This window comes from Lepidochelys olivacea (genome assembly GCF_965140295.1).
Source record: "Lepidochelys olivacea isolate rLepOli2 genome assembly, chromosome: 2".
NCBI lineage: Eukaryota > Metazoa > Chordata > Testudines > Cheloniidae > Lepidochelys > Lepidochelys olivacea.
Genome location: NC_140412.1, coordinates 234,136,656 through 234,163,739, shown reverse-complemented (window position 1 = coordinate 234,163,739; position 27,084 = coordinate 234,136,656). Strand labels below are relative to the sequence as shown.

Here is a 27,084-nt window from a genome sequence, read left to right as displayed (position 1 = left end):
TAGAACAAGTCAAATGTTATCTTATTGATCTAGCTTTTGAATAAGTTAAATCAGCTTCATTCACAGAACAAAGTGTAGTTTTTAAAGGTGAGAACATAATTACTTTTTTTCTCTTGTAAAATGGAGAAATGAAAAGGTTCTCTTTTGGGAGGGAGGAGTTGGTCAGTCTCTTTGAATTAAATGTTTAACTTTCCATCCTTCTGCCCATCCTCTGCTGCCCCCATAAAAGGAAGATTGGCAAGAAGTGTGTGAAACACTTTGTTTCATTCTAATAAGTTTTAAGACTTTCATGTTTGTGCAAAGCTTTGTTTCTTTCATCATTTAACACCAAGAGCAAATATGTGCACCCAGAGAATTCTGAGGTGAGGAAAATGGGCTGAATACAACTGATCTTCCATCTCTTTTCCCTTTTCTCAAGTAAGAGCTCTCCAACTCCCTGTTTTGTTCTTTGCCCCCCATTCCATACAACCCTCAGGAGGAAAAGCATTCAGCAGACTGTGAGCCTCCCTGTAACCCAAACCTCCTCACTCATTACTCTGGGTGTACTTCTCAAGTGTACCTTATTTTGGGAGATGGCACTTACTTCAGTCCCAGAGTTACATACATGCAACACAAATTTGGTGTCCTCTCACCTTTATTGTTGAAAATGGTTTATATATGAATGAATCCCACAGCATTTTAAGTTTCCTCATGATTAATTTTTGTGTGTTCGTAATTTTTGGTTTTTCACATGTTGCTTTCCACATTTGGGCCTTGGCAGATTCAGTGGTCTGACTTTGGGATCCATGCCAGGAAGTACTTGCTGCTCTGAGCTGCTTCCCCCTGTCAGTCAGGATTGGAAACAAACATTAGGGGAAAACAGGAAAATTCCCAGTGTGGAGAGATGGGGTCATGTGGGCTGGTTCTGTGCAAGTGTCCTAACCGGCCCATGTGTCCCAGTGTTCCCACTCTCTCCTTAATTCAGAAAATTAGACTGTCATGACCATTTAAAAAACCTTGGAATGGTTCTCATGGTTAAACGTGAGTTGAGAGTACAAGAGGGACATCTAGAGGAAAATTTACCATGTCTGCATTCACATTATGAAATTAACAGCATTGAGAGAGATCAAATTCTCTCTAGACCAGGGAGAAGAAATTTTCAGATTGGGTTTGAAAATGAACTGTTGGGGAGGAGGATGTTGTTTCAGACAGGAGGGGTGGCAGAAGAGAAAATTCTTTTGCACTAGCAGTGATGAAATAGTGTAAAGGGATAATTATAAGAATTACCTAAGGCCTGGTCTACGTGAATAACATAGCTGAAGTTGATGTACTTTGATCTACTTACCACGGTGTCTTCACTGCGGTAAGTCGACAGCTGACGCTCTCCTGTCGACTCTGCCTGTGCCTCTCACCCTGGTGGAGTACTGGAGTTGTCTGGAGAGCGCTCGGCAATCAATTTATCGTGTCTAGACTAGATGCAATAAATCAACCCCCACTGGATCGATCACTGCCCGTCAATCCAGCGGGTAATGTAGACAAGCCCTGAGAGTCAAACTTCGCTGCTGCCTTCAACAGCTAATGTTGTATCTCTGTCTTCTTTGGTCTGAGGTGGGTTTTGGAGCATGCAACGGCTGGTGGAAAAGGTCCCGAAATGCTAAGCTTCTAGGGTACTGGAAGGCAACCATGCAAAAACCAGGGTGTATGAATCAATATCCTTATGCTTAAAGGATAAAGGAAACCAGAAACTGTGATTTGCTTGTTTTTGATGCTAATTGGCTTTAAGGTAAAAACAAGTAAAGAGGGATGAAATGTGTTTGCCTGATGAAAGGCTTGGTATTTTAATACACTGGAGAGATTATTAATGAATTGTTAATTCTTATGCAAAAATGACCCTCGGAAAGATCAATATCTGTGGATTAGCTACCATGTAAATACTAACTGGCTACTAGGTAACTAGTAGACTAGGTAACTGCTAGACTTAACAAAAAACAAGTTGCAAGTTTTCTGTTTATGAATTGATATTCTTTATTTATCATGGGATCTATTGTGTATTCTTGTTAACTCTTCTCTAAGAATGTGTGTATCCTGTTAATATTTGTGAACACCCAAAAGTGTGCTAAACACCTCACAAGCAAATAAAACATCTTTTGTGCCCATAGGAGTTTACAGTTTAATTACAGAACTGGAAACACAAAAATGGGAGCATCAAATAGGGTGGTCTGAAGAAGAAAGGAAAAATAAGCACTAGTATTACAAATATCTAGTTATGCAGATACATATGTTTTTATGTCTTAAAATTACCAAGGTACAAACTTTTAAAAACTTCTTTTTTAAAAGTATGTTTTTGGAGGGGGGAGTGAAGCTGGGTTACAGGACAGAATGGGTACGGATAGGCATGGAGAATATAGAAGAAGTTAAGAATCGGGCACACTACAGTCGGAGAAATGGTGGGGACAAAGGCCCTCTTCCTGTAGTGAGCACTGTAAGCGTGGACCCCAGCACCTATGCTGAGCCCCACTGACTTCATTTAAACTTTGAAGTCATTTAAACATTCCTTTATTCTCATCTTCATGTTTGCTTAAGAGGTTAACAGGCAATCCTGAATTTGTAACTTGGTATTTTAACGGTACCCCATTAGAAAAGAAGAATTATAGTTTAAGTAATTGGCATAACATTGAAGTGTACTGGTAACATGAAGAATGTTAGAGCAAGACCTTAAGTTATTTTAGACCAGTCTAAAGCACAGTTGTGCCTGAAGGCACACTTTATGAAGTAATATGCCCCTTCTAATCAGCACTAGGATGTATGACATTCGCACTTCAGAGGAATACAAGGGAAAAGATCAGTATAAACCATATCAATTACCACATCTGATAAACTATGAGTGGATAACAAACGTACTTGTTAAAATTGTATTGAAATTTGAGTTTATTTGTATTGTGGTAGGGTGTTCGAGCTCTGGTCCTGGAACAGGATCCCATTGTATTAGCTTTTTATGATATATTACAATGCATTTGGGTGTGTCATAGTAAATAAATAAAGGGGGAAAACCCACAAACAAAAAATCAAGTCACCTATATCAGACTTAATTTAAAATACTGCTCCTTTGTTTCCTTTATTGCAGATACCCACTGCAACCCAATGCTAGTTAAAGGCCTGGTGAACAGATAAGCTTTGCACAATACCCTAGAGTTTGCCAAATGTACAGTTTGACGAACTGCTGAGGAAAGCTGGTTTTGGGGCTAGGTTCCTCAGGTGAGAAGTCCCTGTTAGCATTCTTGGAGAGTACCCCTCCAGGAACCAATAGTGATGGTCCACCCACCAGCAGAAGCATTGTCTGGGAACATTTATAGAGAACAGCTGTCAACAGATGTCTGCTGGCTTAAATTTTTTTACCATGTGGCTCTTTGTCCAGTTTTAATTGCTTTATTTTTATTGCACTTGATTCTAAAGGACCCATCATTTTTCCCGAATGGCTGTAAAATAAGTTAAACTTAAATTCACTGCTTGTCTATGCCTGAATATTACAGGTATGTCCAGAAAGCAGAACTTGTCTGCTGTGCTGCTTGAATGATCCATGCACCTCCTAACATTACACTGATTTAAATGGAATAACAGCGCAGCAGGGAAACCTGGAGAAACTAAAAATTTTCAAAAATGTTTTTGTGCTTTTGTATGCTGCTAAGTTTTAAAGCAACTCATAAAAGGGAAATACAAACCAGCTCAATGTATTCCTGTGACAATCTGATAACAGGCAATCTCTTAACTGGCATGTTTATTTCTAGTAGGGTGTGCCAAATGAAAGAAGATTCACTGCCTTGTGTTTAAGAAAGCAAAAAAATCTCCTTTTTGCGCGCACGCACGCGCGTGTGTGTAATACAGTGGACCTACATTTTGTTGGCTGATCTCATGTAGAATAATATCTGGTTCTTATACTTTTTTTAGCTGAGATTATTTCAGTCCCTTTAGTATTTATCTATGATTTCAAGAGGGGGTTCATTAGATATGAAAATTACTTTTCCCAAGAGAATAATCTCCTGTTATATATATTTGTATAACAGGAAACTGTTCTTTTGGGAAAATAATATCTTGACTATTCTCTTGGGTAAAGTCACTCCATAAGGAATCCATATGTAGCCACACATGGTACTGTTGTTATAGATACACAATTGGATTTGCTTATGTACCACAGAAGGACATTTTTTGTCACTAAGTGGTTTGTTTCTTATATGTAACAATGAGCCTAATTCGTAAAAGTGAAATGGATAACTGCCATCATGCCATAAACCTATGGGTCCAGATTCTCAGCTGCAGCTGATGTAAATCGACATAGCTCTATAGGTTTTACATCATCTTCGAATCTGACCTATGATGCAGAGAATGCTTGTGTAAAACTTTGCCAAGGTGCTGTTCATAATTTTAAAATATTTAATCATGTTCACAGTTACCCGTTGAAATGGGGAAAAAACCTGATGTGGAAATATTTGGTGGTGTTAGTGTGCTCTTCCCATCGTGTCCCTAGCCCTTGTTTGGCACATGGAGTCAAAATGTACGTGCTCCCACTAAATTGCTGTTATCTTCTCTCCTCTCCTCTCACCGTACACCATTTTATGTGTCTCTTTCCAGTCATCTCTGTGTATCTTGTCTCACTCGCTTTTCTGAATTTATCTCAATATGTCCAGTTTTCCTCCTCCTCCCTGCATTGTGCTGCTGGTCCAGGACATTGTTGTTGCTCTTAGGAAAGTGCTTGGTTATGTCTGCTTCATGCTGCTACTGCTTTTCCTTCTCCTATCATTGGGCAATTATTGTGGGCAAGAACATCAGTACAGGTGTGATTGTCCTTCAAGAAAATTACTCAAATGCTGAGTGGTTGGGGGAAATGCCAGATCTATGTGAGCGTGCACAGAATGTAAATGTCTTGAAATGCAAGGATGTTGGTATGATATTTAATTTAAAAAAAAAAGGAAAATATTTCTTAGAAAGAGAATATGGTGTGAAATTCGTTGAAACCCAATGCAAGGCCCTCAAGTTGGTTCCCATGGTAAGATTGTGGGGAGAGGGAAAAGTGGGCAGAGAAACAATGAAGGCAGGTCGATTTGAACACTCATGTGTTGCAGAGAGGGGCTTTGTGAAAGCACATTATGCCAGTACCAAAAGGAGTTGAGGAAGAAGGGACACCGGTTCCACAATTCCATGGATTCAGTACCCAGGACCTATGTTGAAAGGGGTGCAGAATTTCTGCAGTTGCTGTTTCAACCTATTTACTGGAATAGTAGCTGTAAGAGGGGTCACGCTGCATTCCATCAGCCTGCACAGGTGATGAGGGTAATCGATTTTTGTCTCTGCAACCTGCTAACCCAGAGCACATCTGCCTATTACCAAAGTTGTTTGGTTTTTGTGACACTTATTAATATTACCACTAAAGAATAAGGCCTTTGCATAAAAAGGTCAGATTTTAGGCTTCAACACTGACAGTGTAAAATTAAAATTAGTAGACAGCTAAGATATCTGTCTGGTTATATACACATAAGTATGTTTTGTAAATTTGAATGGTCCCGTGTATCCCCGATAACATTAAAATGTCTGTGTGGGTAAGGGAGGAGAGCTACAGTCATGATTTATCCACAACTTTTGACACAACATTTTTAGTAACATACTGATGTAACTTAAATACCTGTTTTTTGGTGAATAGGAAGATAATACATTGTTTTATAGCGTATACCCATTTCACAGTAAGAAACTCATATGCAATGAGGAAATTGCATTTCATAGATTCAAAGGCCAGAAGGGACCACTGTGATCATCTATTGTGAACTTCTGTATAACACAGACCATAGAACTTCCCTAACCATTTCTAGAGCAGATCTTTTTTAGAAAAACATCCAGTTTTGATTTTAAAATAGTCAGTGATGACCCTTGGTAAATTGCTCCAGTGGTTAATTATTTTCACTGTCAAAAATGTGCGCCTTATTTCCAATCTGAATTTGTCTAGTTTCAAATTCCAGCCATTGGATTGTCTTATAGCTTTCTCTGCTATGTTGAAGAGCCCATTATTAAATATTTGTTCCCCATGTAGATACTTACAGACTTGTAATCAAGTCATCCTTTAACCTTGTCTTTTCTTAGTCTAAATAGATAGACTCAAAGAAGTCAATCACTATAAGGCATGTTTTCTAATCCTTTATCATTCTTGTGGCTTTTCTGTAAATCATCTCCAATTTATCAACATTCTTCTCAAATTGTGGGCACCAGAACTGAACACAGTATTCCAGCAGCAGTCACACCAGTGCCAAATACAGAGGTAAAATAACCTCTCTACTTTTACTTTGGATTCCTTTGTTTATGCATCCAAAGATCCTATTTGCTCTGTTGCCAATAGCATCACATTGGAAGCTCATGTTGAGCTGATTATCCACCAGCATGATCCCCAAATCTTTTTCAGAGTCACTGTTTGCCAGGGTAAAATCCCCCATCCTGTAAATATGGCCTACATTCTTTTGTCATAGATGTGTACATTTACATTTAGCCATATTAAAACACATACTGTTGCTTGCACCCATTTTACCAAGCAATCCAGACTGGTCTGAATTAGTGACCTGTCCTTTTCCTTATTTACACCCCCCTCAGTTTTTGTTTCATCTGCAAACTTTAGCAGTGATGATTTTGTTTTCTTCAAGGTCATTGATAAAAATCTTAAATAGTCTGGGCTAAGAACTGATTGCTCTGGGACCTCACTGGAAATACTCCTGCTTGGTGGTGATTCCCCATTTAGAGTTACATTTTGAGACTTATCAATTAGCCAGTTTTTAATCTATTTAATGTGTGCCATGTTAATTTTATATTGGTTTTTAATGTTGTGCAGGCATGGGTTACACAATACCAAGTCAAACGCCTTGCAGAAATCTAAGTATATTATGTCAACTCTACTACCTTTATCAACCAAATTTATAATCTCATTTAAAAAAAACCCCACAAGTTTGTTTGACAGGTTCTATTTTCCATAAACCCATGTTGATTGGGATTAATTACATTAAAAAAAATCAAATGAGGATAATTAATTGAGTCCCATATCAGTCACTCCATTATCTTGTCCAGGATTGAGGTCAGGCTGACAGGTCTAAAATTACCCAGATCATTCCATTTATCCTTTTTAAAAATTGGCACAACATTTCTTCCAGTCTTCTGGTACTTCACCAGTGCTCCAACGCTTATTGAAAATTAATATTAATGGTTCAGCAAGCTCTTCAGCCAGCTCTTTTAAAACTCTTGGATGCAAGTACTCTAGACCTGCTGATTTCAAAATGTGTGACTTTAGTAGCTTCTGTTTAAAGTCCTCCAGAGATGCTATTGGAATTAAGAGTGCTATTATCATATGATGAGACCATGTGATCTTTTTTCCCCAAATACAGAACAGAAAAATTTTTGAATGCTTCTGCCTTTTCTTCAGTATTAATGATAGTTCTACCATTTCCATATAGTAGTGGAATACTATTGTCAGGATTCTTTTTGTTCCTGATATATTTAAAAAACTCATTATTATTGTACTTAACTCTGCTGGCCATAGATTTCTCCTTGTCTCTGTTTCCCTTATCAGTTTTCTACAGTGCCTAACTTCTGATTTATATTTATTACTATCAACTTCCCCTTTCTTCCATTTGTTATATACTATTTTTTTACTTTTATAGCTGCCTTCACTTCTGCTCTAAACCAGGTCACCTTTTTAACAAACATGATTTTCTTCCTCAATTGTTGGATTGTGGTTTTTTTGAACATCTAGAAGGGTGTTCTTAAATGATTCCTAATGATCATTTCACTATTATTGTTTACATTTTCTTGGCACAAACCACCACCACCTTGTTTGTGACAAATTCAAGAGAAAGCAATGGTAGCAAAAAGATTCTTTCTCAAAGTATTTTAATAACTCTGGCCAGAGCCCACCTACAATGATCAGATAATCTGTTGTATAAAATATAACTACTAACAATATTTTACAAAACTGATTGGTAGTTTGTTACTAGGTTTAAAAAAACTCTAATAATCTTAACCATAATGTTTAATCTTTTATTTATTGCAAGTACTATACAAGCAGTAACAAGTTTATTCTCTTGGTAGTGCAGTGAAATGGGTATGCCAATATTATACCCTTTTTACAGAGTGGTAAGTAGTGCAGACAAACAGCAAATCAATAGCAGCCTCGATTGGAACTCAAGACTGTCTAACATCCAACAACGCATTTGTTTCTCTAGACTATGCTGCATTCCAGTTACTAATGATTGTAATGCCATCTGTTTGTGGATTTTAGCAGTCGTATTTAAAACCTGAGATTAATTGAACAATTTTGTCTTTTAGAAGCAGTTGCTAAATTGTAGTAGGCAACTGAGCCTTATTGTATAACTGCAATACTGCCAAGGGAACAATTTAGGATTTGAATTTTATATACTGGTAACTGCAAACTGTGTAGATATTTTTTTTTTCTTGTGACCTAATCAGAGTGCCTGTGGCAATATCTGATCTGTATTGCTTTCACCAAGAATAGTTTTGGGACTATAGTAGGCTTTTTTTTAATCTTAATTAGTAATCATAGCTATGTTAAGTAGACTTGCTGGAAATGAGGTGATGTTGTACAGTATAGTTTTAGCAATTCTTGTTAGAGTAAACTTATTAGTAAAATCTCTAAAGATGAGATCCCAAAGTGTGTGCTCAATGTACAGTAACTTGAAGAAATGGTGTGGGGCTTGAATAATTAGATAAGGCTAGATCTGCAAAAGGAATTAGATGTCTAAATGCCACTTCAAGCTCCATTATTCCAACATTTGAGATCCTCAAAACCTTTCTTAGCTTCCACTTAACCCTGTAGGTGTCTAAATGTATACTGTTAAAGTCCCCTAATTTTCTGCCACTGAGCTGGCGTACAGCTGCCTCAGTCTTGGCACCCACACGTCTATCTCACACCTAAGCCTACCCCTCTCCTCAGCATTTCCTAATGGCTAGTTTAGGCAGCTCCCTGCTTAGAATGCTGACTTTTGTGGATCCCACTCTTATGCGCCTCTCTCTCCCCATCCATTGTATAGTGAGCCTAGGCACCTAACTCAGGTCTATGGATTCCACTGGGTGGCAAGATCCCAGATTCTTACAGATATTCAAGTGTCCTACTCATATGTCATTTAATATACACTTGGAAACCCCATCAGTTAAATGCACAAATGTTCGCGGTTGAAAAGGTCCCAAGTGAATGTTTGCAAGTGCATTGTCCAGACACATAGGAGTCTGTGCTGAAGCCTTTGAATTTTAGACCCATGATTGTTTTATCTGAAGGCTAAATGTATAACAAAATAGTTCTTAAACCAATTAGTTATCCTCAACTTCTGCCCACTTTTTCCAGCAATATGGCTGATAACTGAGCATTGTGCTAAATGTTTTTAATTATAGCTTTGATCACTTTCTGTTTTAGTAAATACTTTTTAGCATAAGAATTTTTCCTTTATGCTTTGCTCCCCCAAATTATAAACTGGCAGAGAATGCTAGTTTTTCCAGAGCATGGGTTTATAAGGGCCAGATGGAAAGTGTCTTTGGTGTAATTCAAGAACACAACAAAAAGGAAACATAACATCAGTGTAATCTTAGTTAGAATTTAAGTGAATAAGAACCTGTCAATTTATACGTATGGTGAGTGGGCATTGCCACTAGCTTACAATATATTTAATGTTAACCTGTATAAGTAGCAATGTCCATAATATTAAGAACTGAAATAACAGGTTTTACTTCTGGTGTACGAGAAGGCTCAGATCTTGCTTAAATATCTCATACATCTTAAGATTAGAATAAACCTTATGAGGCTGGTTTTCAAATATAGAACAAATTAAAGGCAGTTCTGGCTTTGTTTTCTTTATTACTTTTGTTTAAACTCTTGATCAGTCATCCATTAGGGGGTATGAAACCTGCTATGGAATCAATCTCCTAGTACCCCACATTTGTTTCCTGTCTCGAAGTATGGATGCAGACATTTTGGGTATGTCTACTCTGCAATTAAAAACCCGGAGCTGGCCCATGCCAGCTGACTCAGTCGCCTGGGACTCAGGCTCTGGGGCTGATTAATTGCTGTGTAGACAGCCAGGCTTGGGTTGGAGCCCAGGCTTTAAGATCCTGTGAGGTGGGAGGGTCTCGTAGCTTGAGTGGCAGCCTGAGCTGGAATGTCTACACTGCAACAGCCATGCAGCCGGAGCTCCAGAAGCCTAAGTCAGCTGGCACGGGCCAGCTGTGAGTGGCTAATTGCAGTGTAGACATACCCTATGACCTATATTTTGAGTTCTAACCCCCAGAGGATTCTTGTCATTTACAGTTTTCAGGCCTTTTCAAAATAAGGAAAAATTTCCCTTATGTTTTCTAGTCTGTTACAGATAGGAACACTGAGATATTCGAGCATAAGCTTTCGTGAGCTACAGCTCACTTCATCGGATGCATCCGATGAAGTGAGCTGTAGCTCACGAAAGCTTATACTCAAATTGGTTAGTCTCTAAGGTGCCACAAGTACTCCTTTTTCTTTTTGCGAATACAGACTAACACAGCTGTTACTCTGAAACCTGAGATATTAGAAACATTTACAAATAGATGTCTGTTACTCTTGAAATTTTAGATAGGGTGACTGTTGCTAAAAAGTTTCAGTGTACTCTTGCATCAGGTGAACAGGTCAATATGTCATAAATTGAAGAGATGGGCAAAGAAGGGGTTTTTTTTTTCCCCAAAAATTATTTATTTATTTTTAAAGCATTAGGTACTTTGTTTGCTGGCTTATTAGTAGAATTAATTGAAACATTAGTTTTCACTTTGCAAAACTGAAAACTCTTGAACTTTAAAAAGAAAATATTTCTGTTACAAACCACCCTCATTGCCATTTTCACATCTTCCCATTATAAAATGTTCATTTTTTGAACTGAGATTTTCAGTGCTTGGTCTTTTCCCAAATCAATACTTTAAAAAAAAAAGTGTAAGAAGAATTTCTGCAGCAATTTAAATAATCTAGTGGTAGGGTATAATTTTATTTGAGACGGGAGTACAACACGAACAACTCAAATATGAAACTTGGACATAGAACTCTTCAAGGTCTTTGACTTTCTGTTCCAATAGGTGAAATTTTAAAGTGCTTGAAAAATCATGTGCGAGCATGCTTCACTGGTATCCAAGATTATAGCGGAGCCCAGAATTGATTTGTCAACCCAGAACTTGATGAGGCCCACCATATCAGCCTAGCTCCCAGCGTGCTGGATTTCATTAGCGCAAAGACTAAGAAAACTAGCATGAGATTTTAGCTGTCTCACAGAAGTGGATGCTGGCAGTAAGGTGTATGTTTTAGCTAATTGAGATAAGGATTTGGACTTTTATACTTGAAATTCTATACTAGTAAGGCTTTCTCTTGCTGCAACCAGTTATGCTCCATGGGATGCCTGATGCTGGAAGTATCCTAGTACAGTGTTTGCTCTGAAGCATGAGGTGCTTCATTACAGAATTACTAGTCACTTGAATTTAGGAGGACTGTCTGAGCTGGTGCTATGCTGGTAACTTCATACCCACATGAGGAAGGCAACATGGCAGACTACACTGGTTCAGTCAGCGACAAAGCATAGTTGCCAACATGAAACAGAGTGCCAGGGACAACTCTAATAAATTGAGTGTCTGGGGCAGGGGTTCTCAACCTTTCCAGACAACTGTACCCTTTCAGGGGTCTGATTTGCTTTGCGTACACCAAGTTTAATCTCACTTAAAAACTACTTGCTTACAAAATCAGACCTAAAAATACAAAAGTGTCACAGCACCCTATTACTGACAAAGTGCTTGCTTTCTCTTTATAACCATAGAATTATAAAATAAGTCTATTAGAATATAAATATTGTACTTATATTTCAATGTAATACTTGAGCCTGTTTTTCACTTGAGTCTTGTTGGAAGCCGGAGCCCCAGGTGGCAGGCTGAAGCCTGCGCCCCACCGCATGGACTTGAAGCATGTAACTTAGCTTCCCAAGGCGCCCTGTGAAATGGGGCCCCAGGCAGTTGCCCTGCTTGCTCCCTCTAAAGTTGGCTCTGCACTTGCGAGCCCCATAAACCCACCCGCAAACCTCCTGGGGATCACAAACCCCAGGTTGAGAAACACTGATCTAGATGAATTGAGTACCCCCTAGAAGACCTCTGCGTGCCCCTGGTTGAGAACCACTGGCCTGGAGTACTAACAGGCCCCTCTACTATTGGACATGTGCATTTTAGGTAATTGTAATTGTTTTCTTAAAAGCAAGAGAGAGAATCCAGTTTTCACTAAAATGTGAATGAAGCCCTCCTTGAAGTCCCCAGAGCCACCAAAAAAAAAAAAAAAAAAAAGTTCTTGAAAATGTGGTTGCCCTGTCTTCCTTCTATCTTCAAATGGCTGTCCTGGGACCCACCTCTACTTATTTCTTTTGTCTGCATAGAGCACACTCTTAGTGCTGACTGTTCCTCAGATTCCACTGGAGCCTCATTGCAGGAGGTGAGACTGAGAGGCAGCTAGCAGTAAGTGGACCTGTTAAATAAAAGGCTATTAAAGCAGCCGGTAAAGATGCTGTTGGGGTCTGATTACAGAAGTATAATAGTTCGCTCCTGCTCCCACAGTTCAGTACATTGCCTAGAATTGCATTTACGTGGGATGCTTAACCAAAACCAAACAGGACTTTTGGGTACTGTGGCAAGGCAGATGGCTGTCTGTAATTGTTTCCGAACAGTTTGTTGAGTCATTACGTGGATGAAGACTGAGGATGAAGACCCAACATGTGCTATAGCAGAGAAGGCTCATGCCTTAGTAATCAATAAAAAGAAAAGGAGTACTTGTGGCACCTTAGAGACTAACAAATTTATTTGAGCATAATCTTTCATGAGCTACAGCAGACCATTGAAGACAGACCCTAAAAAGATCTAGAGACTTTTCTCAAGGTGCCCAACATTACCTAAAGGCTGTCTTTTTAGCGAACAAAGTCTCAAGGAGCTACGTAATTTCATTGTATTTAAAAACCTTGTTTGTACGAATTGAGTTACCTGACGTACTGATGGTTACTTTCAGATTAGTATAGACCAGGACAAATTGTGTTCATTCTTGTCAGCTAAACAAGGCATGATGTTGAATGTGGTTTATCGCTGATCTACTCCCCGCCCCCCATTGCCTTCCCCCCCTCAATTTGAGGGTTTAATCATGATTAGCTGACATGCTGAACACAATTTGTCCTAGTTTTACTGAGTGCAAAGCCATGATCAGCATCGTATCTGCTAACTTGATTCTCTTCAACAATATTCAAATACAGTAACATTTTGTAGTGAGAACAAGCCCAGTCTGTTGATGAGGTTCTAACTGTAGCAATGGGTGGTGGTAAATAAAATAGTCTGTAAATTACTTCCTGTACCTACCATAGAATGTTGTGTGTAAATAAGTTAACTTCTATTTCATACTTAATTTTGTATTTATATTACTCCACAGTTTTACTTAGATTTAAGAATAAATTTGCTTTACTGTTTCTAATCACTCTTTCCTTTCTCTGCTGTTTAATTCTAAGAAACCGAAATTATGGGAATAGAAGAGATCTAACTCGAGAGCTCTCAAAACATACTACTGTAACATGAGCGAGAACAACCCTTACACTTAAAATCTTACACAAATAAGAGGCTTTATTTTGGGAGCAGGGTAGTTCATTGTAAATTTTCCTTCCAACCCACCAAAAAAAAAAAAAAATCCTACAAATTCCTTTGTTAGTCTGCTTCTAGATCTGAAGGAGTTGACTCTGACAATATTCTTCCAACAACTCCTTAAAATGTTCTTGTCAGACCCTTAGAGAAGCAACACTCAGTTAAGGGTCACCAATAAAATTAAATGCAAATCTTGATACAGATGAAGTACAACAGTAGATTAAGATGGGAGGAAAAGGGGATCAGGGTAAACTGCAGGCTTTACAATCTGGAGGTACTATTCCTTTGATCTTGTCACTGTCCAAGTCTCTGATTTTTCAAAAGTATCTTTTTGTTGCACATTTTCTTTTCGCAGTTTCTTATATACCTCTATTAAATTTCCAGGTGGAAAACTTACATTACATTGCACACAGAAAAATTATTTGGAATGCTAACATTTAGTCACAGTTCCTCTTCCCTCCATTCTTCACTTTCAAAAAGAAAAAAAACTTTAAAACATGACTGTATGGAAAAACTTCCACTGTCTTCGGTGGGGGTTGAAGCAAGCCATCAGTCATCAAATAGAATTCTGCTTTTGGCTGTGCACCTTTAGAAGTATTAGCTGAAAATACAATAAAATGTTGTGCGTATACAAGGAGGTGTTTTCTTTAAAAAAACAAACAAAAAAAACTTTTAAATTTCCTCTAAATGGTCCTGACTCTAAACAATTACTATTGACAGGAGAATAGCCTGCAGAGATCTGTTTGAGTTATAGGATAACAAAATTGTATCTTAAAATAAAATTACCATTCCATAATTAAACTACCTCTCAAACCCCTTACCTCCTACACACACAAGACTCTCTCTATATATTACAAATCTATTCACTCTTGAGCTAAAACTTTTAAACAGAGTTATAGTTTGGTGCTATAAACCTGAAAAATTTGTAATGAAAACAATGGTTTGTAATGGAAATTTGACAGACTAATTACAGTGTTGCTTTAATTGTCTTATTTCAGTTTTGTTCCTCTAACAGCTGTTCGGTTATAGGGATCTGTTTGTTTTTTACTCAGTCTCTGATAGTCGTCTTAAAATATATCTTAGAGAATAAATCCTAAAACAAGAAATTTGAAATTTCATGAGACTTTTATTTTACCTCAGCATGTTTTGACAATAGAGACGTCTTGGTCTGTTTAGGTTGTAGTCTTTAGATTTGAGCATTCATACTCCATCCTGATAGATTGCCTTGGTGATGTTTTCCATTAAATACAAATTCCTGGTTTATAGCATGCATGATAACTTTGATGTGCATTTTTTAGTAAGCAATAGATATAACCTCATAAAATCCCTCTGCTCTGGGTGATCTGTATCATCCTAGTAACTTAGTTATATTTAAGTAGTTACACAGTAAATGATTGTATATGTGCAATTAATTTGATATTTTGTTTTATAGTCCATCATTCACAAATGTGAGAAGTAAAAACCAAAAGATTTCTTATCTTATATTACAACTATATACCAGTATAGTCATGGTAGTTTCAAATTAAAAACAAGCTGAACTACTTCAGAAAATACATTTCTTTAGACATACTGAAATTGAATTTGCATGAAAATCCTATATGTAGAGAATTAGGGTAAATAATATTAAGGGAGAAACATATGTCAAGGCTTGAGATTTAGAAATTTAGCTTGTGAAAGAATGACGACTTCCTTGAAGATACAGATGTATTAATTTTTAATTTGTCTCTTTGAGCTCTAAATTAGTGCAGAAGTTTTACTGGTTAATTTTAAGAAAGCAAGTGTTTGAAAGTTTTGGCAAATACTAACTTGTAATGAATGTATGGTAATGAAAGAAGTTAAGATGAGAGATGAATTAGAGTGAATGATTGTTCAGTCATGTCGGTCAGTCTAGCTGCATAGCTTGGTTGTTAGACTGATTGCTCAAATTACATTGCCTCAGGTCCTGCATTTGGTTGGCTGTCTTCTCAGATCTTAACAAGGTTCTGGGAATTTGTTTCTGACAAAGTTTGCTTTGTGTTTTTGCAGGATGCTTCATCTGCAGAGATTAGGAAAGCATATCGCAAGCTTTCACTAACTTTACACCCAGACAAGAACAAAGATGAAAATGCAGAAACCCAGTTTAGACAAGTAAGTGACACAAGCTATAATATACTTTTTGGGGGGTTGGGGGAATAAGATCAGAATTTTTATAACATAACTTTACTTACTAACATCAAGAATAAATACAGTTTTGATAGCAAAGTAAAATTTTGTAATTATTTGTCATTTTCAACCAGGGCAAAATTATTCCTGTATTAGTTGGATTTAGTGTTGGACAAATGTCATATAAAATGTTCTGTAGCTCGTTCAGTAACTCAGATTAGTTTTCGAGTATCTGAATACATTTGATTTACAAGTATTTTAAAATATTTAGCTGTATTCCTGTTAACTGGAAAACAAATGTTTTATTCTTTTTCCTCTGCATAAAAGCATACATACAAACTTCTATTAAAAGGGAAAGTCTGTTTGTAAGTGTACACTTTGCCTTTTAATAGAAGTTGGGAAAAAGATCTTCTCATCCATCTTCATTATATGTCATTTAATGTAGATATCAGTAAAATTATCTTAAGTCTTGATCATTTTCCCTTCTGAGTCTTGACATTTAACAGAGCAATAGGGTATGTCTGTCATAGTTCAGCTTTACCAGTTCAATGTACTTCACAAAACGAAGGCTACTTGCTGTGTGGTGTTATAATTGGAGTACCTTTGGACCTATTGAAGGGACACTATTAACTTAAAAATCACATTCCTGATGGAAATTTTTTACCTATTTTTGAGACAAATATCACCTCAGATTGAAATATTAGAGAGGAAAAAAAATCTGTTTTTAAGATTTGATTGCTTTGTGCATGGTGTTTTCACTGTTTCCTTTTCATAGTCATTTTCTTAATAAAAGCAATGCTTTTATTTTAGTTGGTGGCTATCTATGAGGTTTTAAAGGATGAAGAGAGAAGGAAGAGGTGAGTACACTTTGCATATTTTTAAATAAACCTCTCATGGGTGCTAATCCTACAAAATTTATGCACATGCTTAACTTTATGCATTCTGAGTAATCCTATTGACTTCACTGACTCACACTGAATATAGTTAAGCACATATGTAAGTCTTTGTACAATGTGGGGGCATAATTTTTATTTAGCTACTATTTAAAGTAAATAGAATGCATATAGGTATATGACACATGTTTCAGTGAGATAAGCTGATTACTTCCTTTGATTCTTAACATTTTTTAAAACGGTTTGTATTTGGAGTGAAATTTTCTGTGTTAGAACAATCTCTAAAAGATTAGTATTTGTAGTTCTGTATTTCTGGATCATGTCCACATGAGGAGAGAGCCATAAATTGGTGAGTTACAATTTTAGGCATGTGAGTTGAGAATTATAACCCACTTCGCCCACCTGTTAGTTCTTATGTAGTGAGAAGGAACCATAACATGATTAGGTACTCTGTTCCTGAATGTTTCTAGCTTCGTGTATTTTGATATTTTTCTTTTAAAAAGCATATAATTTAGGATACTGCAAACATATAATTATATTAGTGTCTGGATAAGCCTAGGGGTTTTTTTAAGTGGTAGATAGTTGCCCTGGTGTATAATTTAAATATTTGACTAGTGCCCCAGAGGCTTAAGTGGTGTTCCAAGAGTACCTGAAAGATAGCCTTAATGGACATTAGCTTGTGTTTGGACTGCTTTCCAGAGGACTGTAATGTGCCTGTACGTATAATCTGGTTTAGGATATCCACTTGAACTAATGATTTTCAGGTTTACTTGGCAAAAGAAAGAGTCATGCTCCCAGCACAGGAGTTCTAGTAAAGTATCTTTAGGTTTACAGCTCTCTAAACAGGGATTCTCAGGACCTTCTCTTGAAGGCTTTTGGCTTTGTAGAAATCTTGGCAGGAATCCATGTCTCATAGCAGAGATTATCTTCTGTCTGGTAATCCTCTATTTTGAACAAGTCATGAAAATGTGTTTAAGGGAGTTTTTTAGATTGTGTATGTTTTCTACTCTGCCTCCCTCTGTGGAATTTCAACTTGGAGTCATAGATCAAGGAAAGTTAGGAAGTTTAACAATGGGTGGGCTGGGGAGGGGGGGCCTGGGTGGAAGGGGAGAGAGAAGGGGTGGGTCAGTAGCTATTTTAAAATGGTTCCAAAAGTATGAATTAGCCTGAAATTTTATGTCTTCTTGCTTTATAGGTAACATCCTTTAAATGTATTTTCTATTTCATCATAGTTTAATGTTGAGGGAGTTTATCATAAGATTTGCCTTTGGAGTTCCTTAGGAATTTCTCCACGTCTTCTATACCATGATCTTGCTTTACTTGTAATTGTGATTCAGTAGCTTGTAACTATTATGTACTTAGGCCTGTCTACCTGAGAAAATTGTACCTATTTATCTAAACCGTTTTAGAAATTGATATAATGAAATTGGTGCAGCACCTTCATGTGAAACTTTTATTTCATTTTAAGGGAGCTTTGTATCAGTTTAGCTTAAGTTGATGCATTACGAACAATTTTCTCATATAGGCATGGCCTTCCTGATATTTTTGTCTCCTAGACTAGAGCATGTGTGTATGAATGACTAGCCATTCTGTAGGAGAAAGGGTGATATTCACCTGAAAAGAGATTTCTAGAAATGGTATGCAATCTGCAGTGTAAGATCCAGTTGTCCAATCTGTTCCTCAAGAATTCTTTAGCATTTGGATTGGGGACTGAGTTGAAAAACTGAACTGACAGATACATATGTAAGTAAAGGCAGTATTCATACCCCTGAAGACACAACCAACTCATAGGTAACTAGCTTTTCCTTGATGCAAGTCTCAACTAATCATCCTGTGAATCAGTCCTCTAAAGGGACATGCCTGAGGCCAGATAACACATGTCCCCCCTGCAACCTTAAAGGTCTGGAGCAGTGTGGGGGGAAAAGGGATAATGGCCCCTCTAAGAGTCTTCCTAGTCCTTTGATGGTTTGGGGAAGGCATTTCATGAGCTTGTGGGCTGACCAGTGGTGCTCAGGTAAGACATTGTCCCTTGTGTACCTGGGAGAGAGTATATAAGTAGTGTCACTCCAGCTGATCCCTTTCTCTTAGCAACTCCCCCGACCTAGCCCTACGATTAGCGTAGGAGGAGGTGGTGGTGGTGGTGGTTTTTTTGATCTTCTGTGGGCATTACACTAGTTGCCTTTTGGGGGGCTGGAAAGGAATTTTTCCCTCAATGTCCTTAGATTGGCTGGCAATCTGTGGATTTTTTTTGCTTCCCCACTGCAACTCAGGACCTGGTCAGATAGCTTGAACTGTACCTGTTGGCCTGTCAGAATTTAGCAGGTGACAGGTGTCCGGTGCTGGTACTTGTTCCATAGGAAGTCTGGTTCACTGATAAACCGAAAGTAGTAGTGCATGTTAGGGGATGGTATCCCCTAAAGTAGCTGGGGAATGGGTTTGGGGTTTCTAATGTCTGGTACAGTGAGACCAACCCCCTTTCCACAGCCCTTTAAGCCACATGGAAGGGGAAGGTGGTCAGGTCCCAGCAATGGGCTAGGACCAGGTATTGGTGAGGGCTGATGGCAGCCCTCAAACAGGTCGAAAAAATTGAAGAAGCAATGATGACCTGCACTGTATGAGTTACTGCCAGGTAGTTCCCAGATGAGTTAAGTTAATGAAGTTGCAGCCTAATTAAACCTCACCCCTTGCATCTTGTCTTTCTTCCTGCATGTCTGGGACAATGATTGTGTGTATACAGAAACAATAGTTACACTTCACAGACCAAATAAGTGGAGTAACTCCTTTTAGCAGATTAAAAATAAATTATTTTACTTTAACACATGGAGTTAGGCATAATTTATATTTTTATTCTTTTTCATTTTGGAGAATAAACGCGCCTTCCATTATTAAGATTTAGTAGTAAAAACAAGGAGTCCTTGTGGCACTTTTTGAGACTAACCGATTTATTTGAGCATAAGCTTTTGTGGGCTAGAACCCACTTCATCCGGTGTATGGAGTGAAAATACAGGAGCAGGTATAAATACATGAAAGGATGGGGATTGCTTTACCAAGTGTGAGGTCAGTCTAATGAGATAAATCAATTAACAGCAGGATAGCAAGGGAAGAAAAATAACTTTTGAAGTGGTAAGAGAGTGGTCCATTACAGACAGTTGACAAGAAGGTGTAAATAACAGTAGGGAGAAATTAGTATTGGGGAAATTAAGTTTAGGTTTTGTAATTATGGTAATTTTTTATAAGAACAATAAATAAAAACCCTGTTTCTTTTTCAGAAAGGTTCACTCTTGCCAGTAGAATGTACTACTTTAGCATATTAACACTTCATATTTTCCTTTTTTGATTTTAATAGTAATTTAAATGTGTGTGTAATATGCAATAAAATATTGTTTACTTTATATACGTGCTGTATATACAGTAGTATAGTTCACAGAGCCCTTGATGTAAATTAATACACATATAAGTGTTATGTGCTAGATAGGATTTTGCATAGGCTTTCTGTGCTGGAGTGAATTTCACCCAGTAAGATTTTTATTGGGTAAAATTACAAGCTAAACTTGCTAATAGTCATTACTTTGGTTTTAATTTGGAAAGGGAATGTGTAATTTTGAACAGACTTTTCCATTCACTACATCTAAGCAAATGTCTTAACAATACATTTAAACCTTAATGTTTTTAACTAGCTTTTGGTGTATACACCCTACTTTCTGTAACATTGTGATTTTCATTACAGCAAGCATTAGTGTCTGAATCAAAATAAGCATCCTTCTAACACTATACCTTAGCACTTTTTTGTGTAATTGACTGACTTTACACATAGCATATGGAAAATATAAAGTGTTCTTGACCATATTTGCGTTACATGTTGCCTTTGATAGTTTATGGGGGGGAAAAAACTTCAGTGGTGCTTTTTCTAAGATTTAGATTTTAAATTATAAGATTTCATTACTTCAGACTTGTTTTATTGTCCTTTTTGTAAGCTACACCAGATCTCTGAAGTAATGTGTGAAACGTGAAGTTTCCTGGGCTTTAAAAAAATGGTAAACATTTTATATGATTGTAAAATAATTATACTGTAATGTTGAAATTAGCTACCAAAATTAATTGATTTTCTTGCACTACTGTAAATTCTAGAGAGTTCTAAAAACAACATGAATCATTATAGGTAGGTGAAATTATTACACTTTCACACCTGTTTCTTAATGGTGGTACTAAATTTTAAATTAATATTTTTAATAAGTTTTATTTTCATTATGAGGTTACTCTCTTGTGCTGTGATTCAGTTACTTCCTGGTATTATTTATTTCCCACTATTAATTGCTGATTATTTCAAAGCACACAAAACAACTGGGCACTCTCATATGTCATATACAAGTTGCATTATGTGTACTTGCATACATCTGAGGAGAGGAAAAAAATAGTACAGATAGATCAAATGAAATTTTGTGGGAAGGAGAGGTAAGGAGTAGTAATTTAAAATAGGTTGATAAAGGAAGAATGCTTTGTAATACAATTTTGAATATGCTGCATATGCTTTGAATGACTATCCTTCATAACAGCTATTTTATTTTTTTTTGCAAATAAGTACTGAGTAATGTGTATGCTTCTTAATGAAACGATGTCTTTAAATGTGGAAAACAAAATTATAGGAGGCTTTTGAGTAACTGTGGGATCACTGTCCACTTGTAACCCTAAAAATCATCATGATAGCTTTATTTTTCAAATGCAGTGCTTAATTACTATAGGAAGCAGTGATTTATCTTTCAACAGTATATATTCTAAAAAATGGGTTATAATAGAAGCTATCTTCCTTTAAAATGACCAGTCGTGTGAGCCATAATGTTCATTGATAGTAAAATCAATAGAGCATTGATTCTAAGACATAATCCTCGGAGACTGTTGTTCAGAACACTAGACATAGCCAAGTAAATACTGTGTATTGTTTAGAGTGTTTAACGCATGAAATTCTGCTGTCTTAAATTTGGTTTGCGTTAAATAGGATTTATATATTGTGAAGATAAGACTGCATTGTTGATATTCATAACAATACTGGAAAATGAATATTTAGCAGCATTATTTTATCATAACTTATTTGTTTTTCCCCTCTAGCACATAACTTAAGTTTAGTAATTAACTTGTCCCACTGTTTCAGAAAGAAAAATATTTAGTAAATTAATAGTAATGTACAAAAAGACTTATCCTTTTCCCTTCACCCCATGTGTCTTTGAGAGCTTTAAATTAATAGCACATGCAAACATAACATTTTTTAGCAACCTTTTTTTCTGAAGTCAGATTATCCACTGTCTTAATTGAATAGAATCATTTTGCTTGCAAACTATTTTTCTTGTATTTCAACTCTAAACTATTCAGTAGGACTAGAATGCATTATGATTTTTAGATTAAACAAGTGGTAAAGTGGCTGTGTTTATTTGGTTTGCTCTTGAAATATGTAGTTTTCCATCCTTTAGTAGTTTAAGTTTAAAATGTCATTTCCTAAACTAAGTGCTGAGTAGGTTTTTGTTTTTTTGTTTTTTATATATATACACACACACACAGATTATTGCCTCAAGTCTTAACTTTTTTCTTCCTTCACAATAAATCAATATATCGTAAAATCAGAATTTACATTTCTGGATATTAATCTTATAAAATTATGAAAATGTATATGAAGACAGTTTCATGGTATACATCTTTTTTAGTATGTAACCATAGAAGTCAGCAGAATATTGTGCTTTAAATCTTTTTCCGACTAAATTACTAATAATGTCTCTTGCCTTGAACAAATAAATGGTCATTTATCAGAAGTCAAATTTTCTAGATTTTTTGAGTTAAATATATTTTGCACTTAAGACCAGTGTTTTTCCACTTAAAAAAAAGTTGCCAGCAATAAATCTTTGTTTTTTTTAAATTTCTTAGTACATCTCCAAGGTATCAATTTAATAACTATCAAAGTAGCTACTGCAGTTGTTGCATTTAAATTGATTTACATGTCAAGACTGGCAGTTTAGCAGCTGCGCTATTATTCCTGGATCGGTCAATTTACTTGAGAAAAACCTACTACTGAGTTCTACTGACCTGCATGACAATATAGGCCCTATTTCTATTCCTGTAATTAGGCCTGCGACTAACTCAGAATATTTTTAATTAAAATATTTTGGTCAATGTGTTGCACCAAATTAGGCCTTTCAGTGCAGATTTAATTCTAGAATTGGTGTGATTAGAATATGTAATGAATTGTGTTCAGTTTAAGATTAACAGGTTGTGTATCTTGAATGTACTATTTCAAGTTTTATATTATAGCTTTTTTCCTCTAAGTTTTTCCTCTTAACATTTTTGGTTAGGTATCTGAAATTTAATTTTTGCATGGTTATGTAAGCCAGTATTGAAGTACATTAAATAAATTAACAGGCAAAGACTATTTATGTTAAAGTACTTCAAGGAGTAAATGTGGAAAAATAAACTGACTTTTTTTTATTCAAATGACTTTTGTAAGGACATGGTTACATTAATAAAAGTGAATAGCCTAAAAATAAATTGAACGGTTTAATGTGAGCAGGTTAACTTTTCAATAGCATTCTTTAGAAATAAACAAAGTTGCCTGGATCCGGTGAACCTTGATTTCTAGCTTCATAAACAAGAGTTTAATTAGGAGGTGCACCTAGCTAGAAGGTTTATTAAATTACACATGCATTTTACTCTGTAGTGGAAGTTGATATAACACCAGAAAGAAAATCAAGAGGCAGATATTTTACCTCATTATTCAGGTTTTTAATTAGTAAAACACTTAAGTAATTGAAACTTTGTTCCTTGGGTTCTCACATTTCAATTATTTCTCTTGTTGTTCACTTGCATTCTGGGGACCTGACCATTGATTGATAGGCAATGTAGAACATATGTCCCATTTTACAGCAAGTCCTGTTTCTTAAGAGAATCAGATGGGGGTGCTGCAGGAATAGTAGTAGAGTTTACCACCTTTTCTGCAAGAGATGGAAAACATTTCCACATCATACCATTCTGAATTCTGTCTGTCCCCTGGTATTCCAAAAAAGTTACATTATTATTTTATTTTATTTTGTGGTGTTGTGGTAATTTCTGTCTTCAACATGAAGTGAGTTGGCTTATTTCATTTTAAACTCTCCATGAAAGCCTGTTATATTTGCTACTGTAGGTATGATGATATTCTGATCAATGGACTACCAGATTGGCGACAGCCTGTATTCTACTACAGGCGGGTGAGAAAAATGAGCAATGCTGAGCTGGCATTACTCTTGTTCATTATTCTCACAGTGGGTCATTATGCTGTGGTTTGGTCAATCTACCTGGAAAAACAGCTGGTAAGTATTGGTAATAAATCTAATGCACTACAATCATTAGTTTATCTGAAATTCTTGCAGAAGTTTCCAAATAATAAGGATTTTACTCTTTTTTTTCACCATTAAAATTAGTTTTCTGGTATTTAAAATCGTTAGTTGTATTAGTAGCAAAGATTTTATTAACTAGTTATATGTTCTAGATTCAAAAGTCAAAATGAAATAATTTTTATATGAATGTAACATGTAAAATTTTAATATCTTATACAGTCACTGATGATGATTAGTGAACAAGATGGTTTTTTTTCTAGTTATCAGAGGAAAGAAAGAGAGCAGACACTTTCTCTATCATCTGTTGAAGCAGAAACATGTCCTTCCATGGTCGTGCTTTTGGTCTTCACAAGTGTTGGGTGTGTCTGGTCTTGATTTTTAGAATTCATACTCACTTTGGCTTTTCCTGTTCTTAGTGGAGGTTTTTTCCAAAATAAAACCTGATAAATGTTCTCTGGTTCATTAGATAAGCAGTCAAAGCTAAATAATTTTTTTAGTATTTATTTTTCCCTTCCCCCCCACCCCTATATATCTTTGGAAGCTTTAAGTTGATGGTACAAGCGAACGTAACATAGAAAGCAATAAATTTTTGTTTATACTCTTAAAAAAACATAAATTGAACAGTATTCACACATTAGCATCTATTTACTTTTATTTTCCAAGCTACATTATTAAAGTTGATGAAAGAAAAAGGAGGCAAGTTGAATGCTTTCTCCTCTTAGAAAACTTTGATTGCTATGGAGATACACATGACTGACAGAGCTGGACTTCATGTGTGTTTAAGGACTGGATGCCATGGCAACAGTTATTGTTAAAGATAGATGATTTTACTTAATCATGTAGGACCCTAGATAATTTGCATAAATGCTACTCTAATGTTTATCCTTCAAAGAAGAGTTCCAGTAACATTCATAGAGTACATGTTAATGATAATTGTAACCATAATTCTTTCTACATTAAGGATGAACTGCTTAGCAAAAAAAAGAGAGACAAGAAGAAAAAGACAGGAGGTAGGAGTACAGATGAAGTAAAACTTGGTGCTGCTGACAAAAACGAAAGGTGGGAACAGTTACTAGTGTATTTTCATAATTAAATAATTTTGTCAAATCTCTACTTCAGATATTAAAGAAATTGATCAAATATTTTACACACTCAGCCTGTATGCTTGTATGTGGTGTGTCCACACCGAAAAATAATCTTTTAAATTTATGAGAATGTAGCAAGGCTGGCAATGTGCACTATGATTGCTATTTATAAATATTCAGGGAGGCATTGGTGTGGGTTTGTAATATGAGATGTGGTTATGTGGAAAATCAAAAGTAATTGTAAAGCAAAGAATGTATAAAGTATAGTTTATTTGCAGAAGGGTGCTTCTGGTTTATAAAACAATTTTTGCAAGAAGTTTATTACAAGCTTTTCCACTGAAGATTTAATTAGGTTAAAAATGTAAACTAACAAATTCACCGTTACTGAGTCTTTTAACATATTGCTCTGGTAACTGCTGAAATTTTGGAGGTTCTTTAATGTTTGCTTATTGTTCGGTTCACGTCGAAACAAAAGCATTAGTAAAGGATTCTGACACTGCTCTTTAGTTAAGAAACAACATAGGGAAGTGACATCCAGTATACTCCAAAAGATACCACCATTTCTTCTATTGATTTATAGAAAGAAATAAAGGGTTTAAATAGTTCACACAGCAGGGGCATGAACTGGATCAATGCAGGATGGAGATCAGAGACTATTCTGCCTGTCTTCTATTCTGATGACATCAGTGAGTAATGCTTCAGTGAACTGCAAATGACATTAATTTTTATGTATTGGTTTATTTATGCTACTGTCTTCATATCTAGTTGTCAGCACTTGTGAACACTTTGGTTATGGTTAGTCTTTTTTAGCTGAAATGATCACTTAAGGCTTAAGAATTTATTTTGTGTAAATGAAGAAAAGTCCTGTTAAAAGAAGATTAAAAATATAGCAGTTAGTAGAAGCACATTGTCTAAATCTAGTCTTGATTCTTTGGTTTGTTATATGCTTTTTAATGGCTTCAATATTCATAATGAATATTTTGTATTAATGTTTATGCACTTTCAAAATGGATTAATAAGCATTTTGAATTTTACATTTCTAGTTTGAGGCTGTAGGAGAGTTTGCTGACTTTTGTAAAGAGGTATATTGTGTAATAAGAATGAAAATGTACTTTTAATATTTAAAATACATTTTCTTTGCTGTAGAACGTTGGAAAAACCACAGTGGCGTGATTTGCTTCCATGCAAGCTGGGAATTTGGTTCTGTCTTACTGTAAAAGCGTTACCTCAGCTGTTGCAGGTAAAAATACAATTTGCACCCCACTTTTTTTTATAGGATTATTTTGCTGATTTCATTATGCTGTGATCACACACAGTGTTGCTTGTTCACATGATTTTTCTGTCTTCAGAAGCACTTTTCATATACAGATAAATTATTATTTTAAGGCTATTGTTTAAAAGTTCATCTAAATATGAATATATATTGGTAAAATGAATATTTTGTGTAATATACCCTACAATTCTAATTGTAGTTCTCTCCTTAATCTGCACTCTGATTTATAAACAGGCAAGATGTTAAGAACTGTTCAAGATAAATAGAAAAGGAGGGTGAAAATTACATGTATTTTAGGAGAAGTAGTAGTGTGTGGAAATAAGCTGTAAATGGTAACATTTAATTATAGCTTAAATATATATAAAATAAACAGTATTTGTGTAATATATTGTATATTAATACCTAGATCAAATTTAATAAGAAACAGGGAAATAAATTGAGGGTGTTTTTTTATGTGGAGTAATTTTAATTTTACCCTTTTCACTGGCAAGTGATATCCACCTTTTCCTCATATTAATCCACTAATTTTTTTCTAATGACTGAGAAGGTTTTTTAAAATTTCATTCATATGCAAAAACCTGTCAATGGAAGGTTAAGGTTGTACAGTTAGTACTTTGGAGGAGGGGAAAAATCAGGAAAGGCAAAAATTAACATTAGCATAG

At 35.9% G+C, this 27,084-nt stretch overlaps 1 protein-coding gene across 3 annotated transcripts in view; it reads left to right on the top strand.

Moving 5' to 3' along the window:
* The window catches only part of DNAJC1 (DnaJ heat shock protein family (Hsp40) member C1), a 198,313-nt gene that overhangs the window by 71,924 nt on the left and 99,305 nt on the right, over positions 1–27,084 (top strand). For all 3 annotated transcript variants that reach the window (XM_084618548.1, XM_084618549.1, XM_084618550.1), the window contains 5 exons: positions 15,700–15,801; positions 16,627–16,673; positions 23,872–24,037; positions 25,026–25,123; positions 26,296–26,389. In XM_084618548.1, the coding sequence (XP_084474674.1) occupies positions 15,700–15,801; positions 16,627–16,673; positions 23,872–24,037; positions 25,026–25,123; positions 26,296–26,389 (507 nt within the window). The remainder of the gene's footprint in view (positions 1–15,699; positions 15,802–16,626; positions 16,674–23,871; positions 24,038–25,025; positions 25,124–26,295; positions 26,390–27,084) is intronic.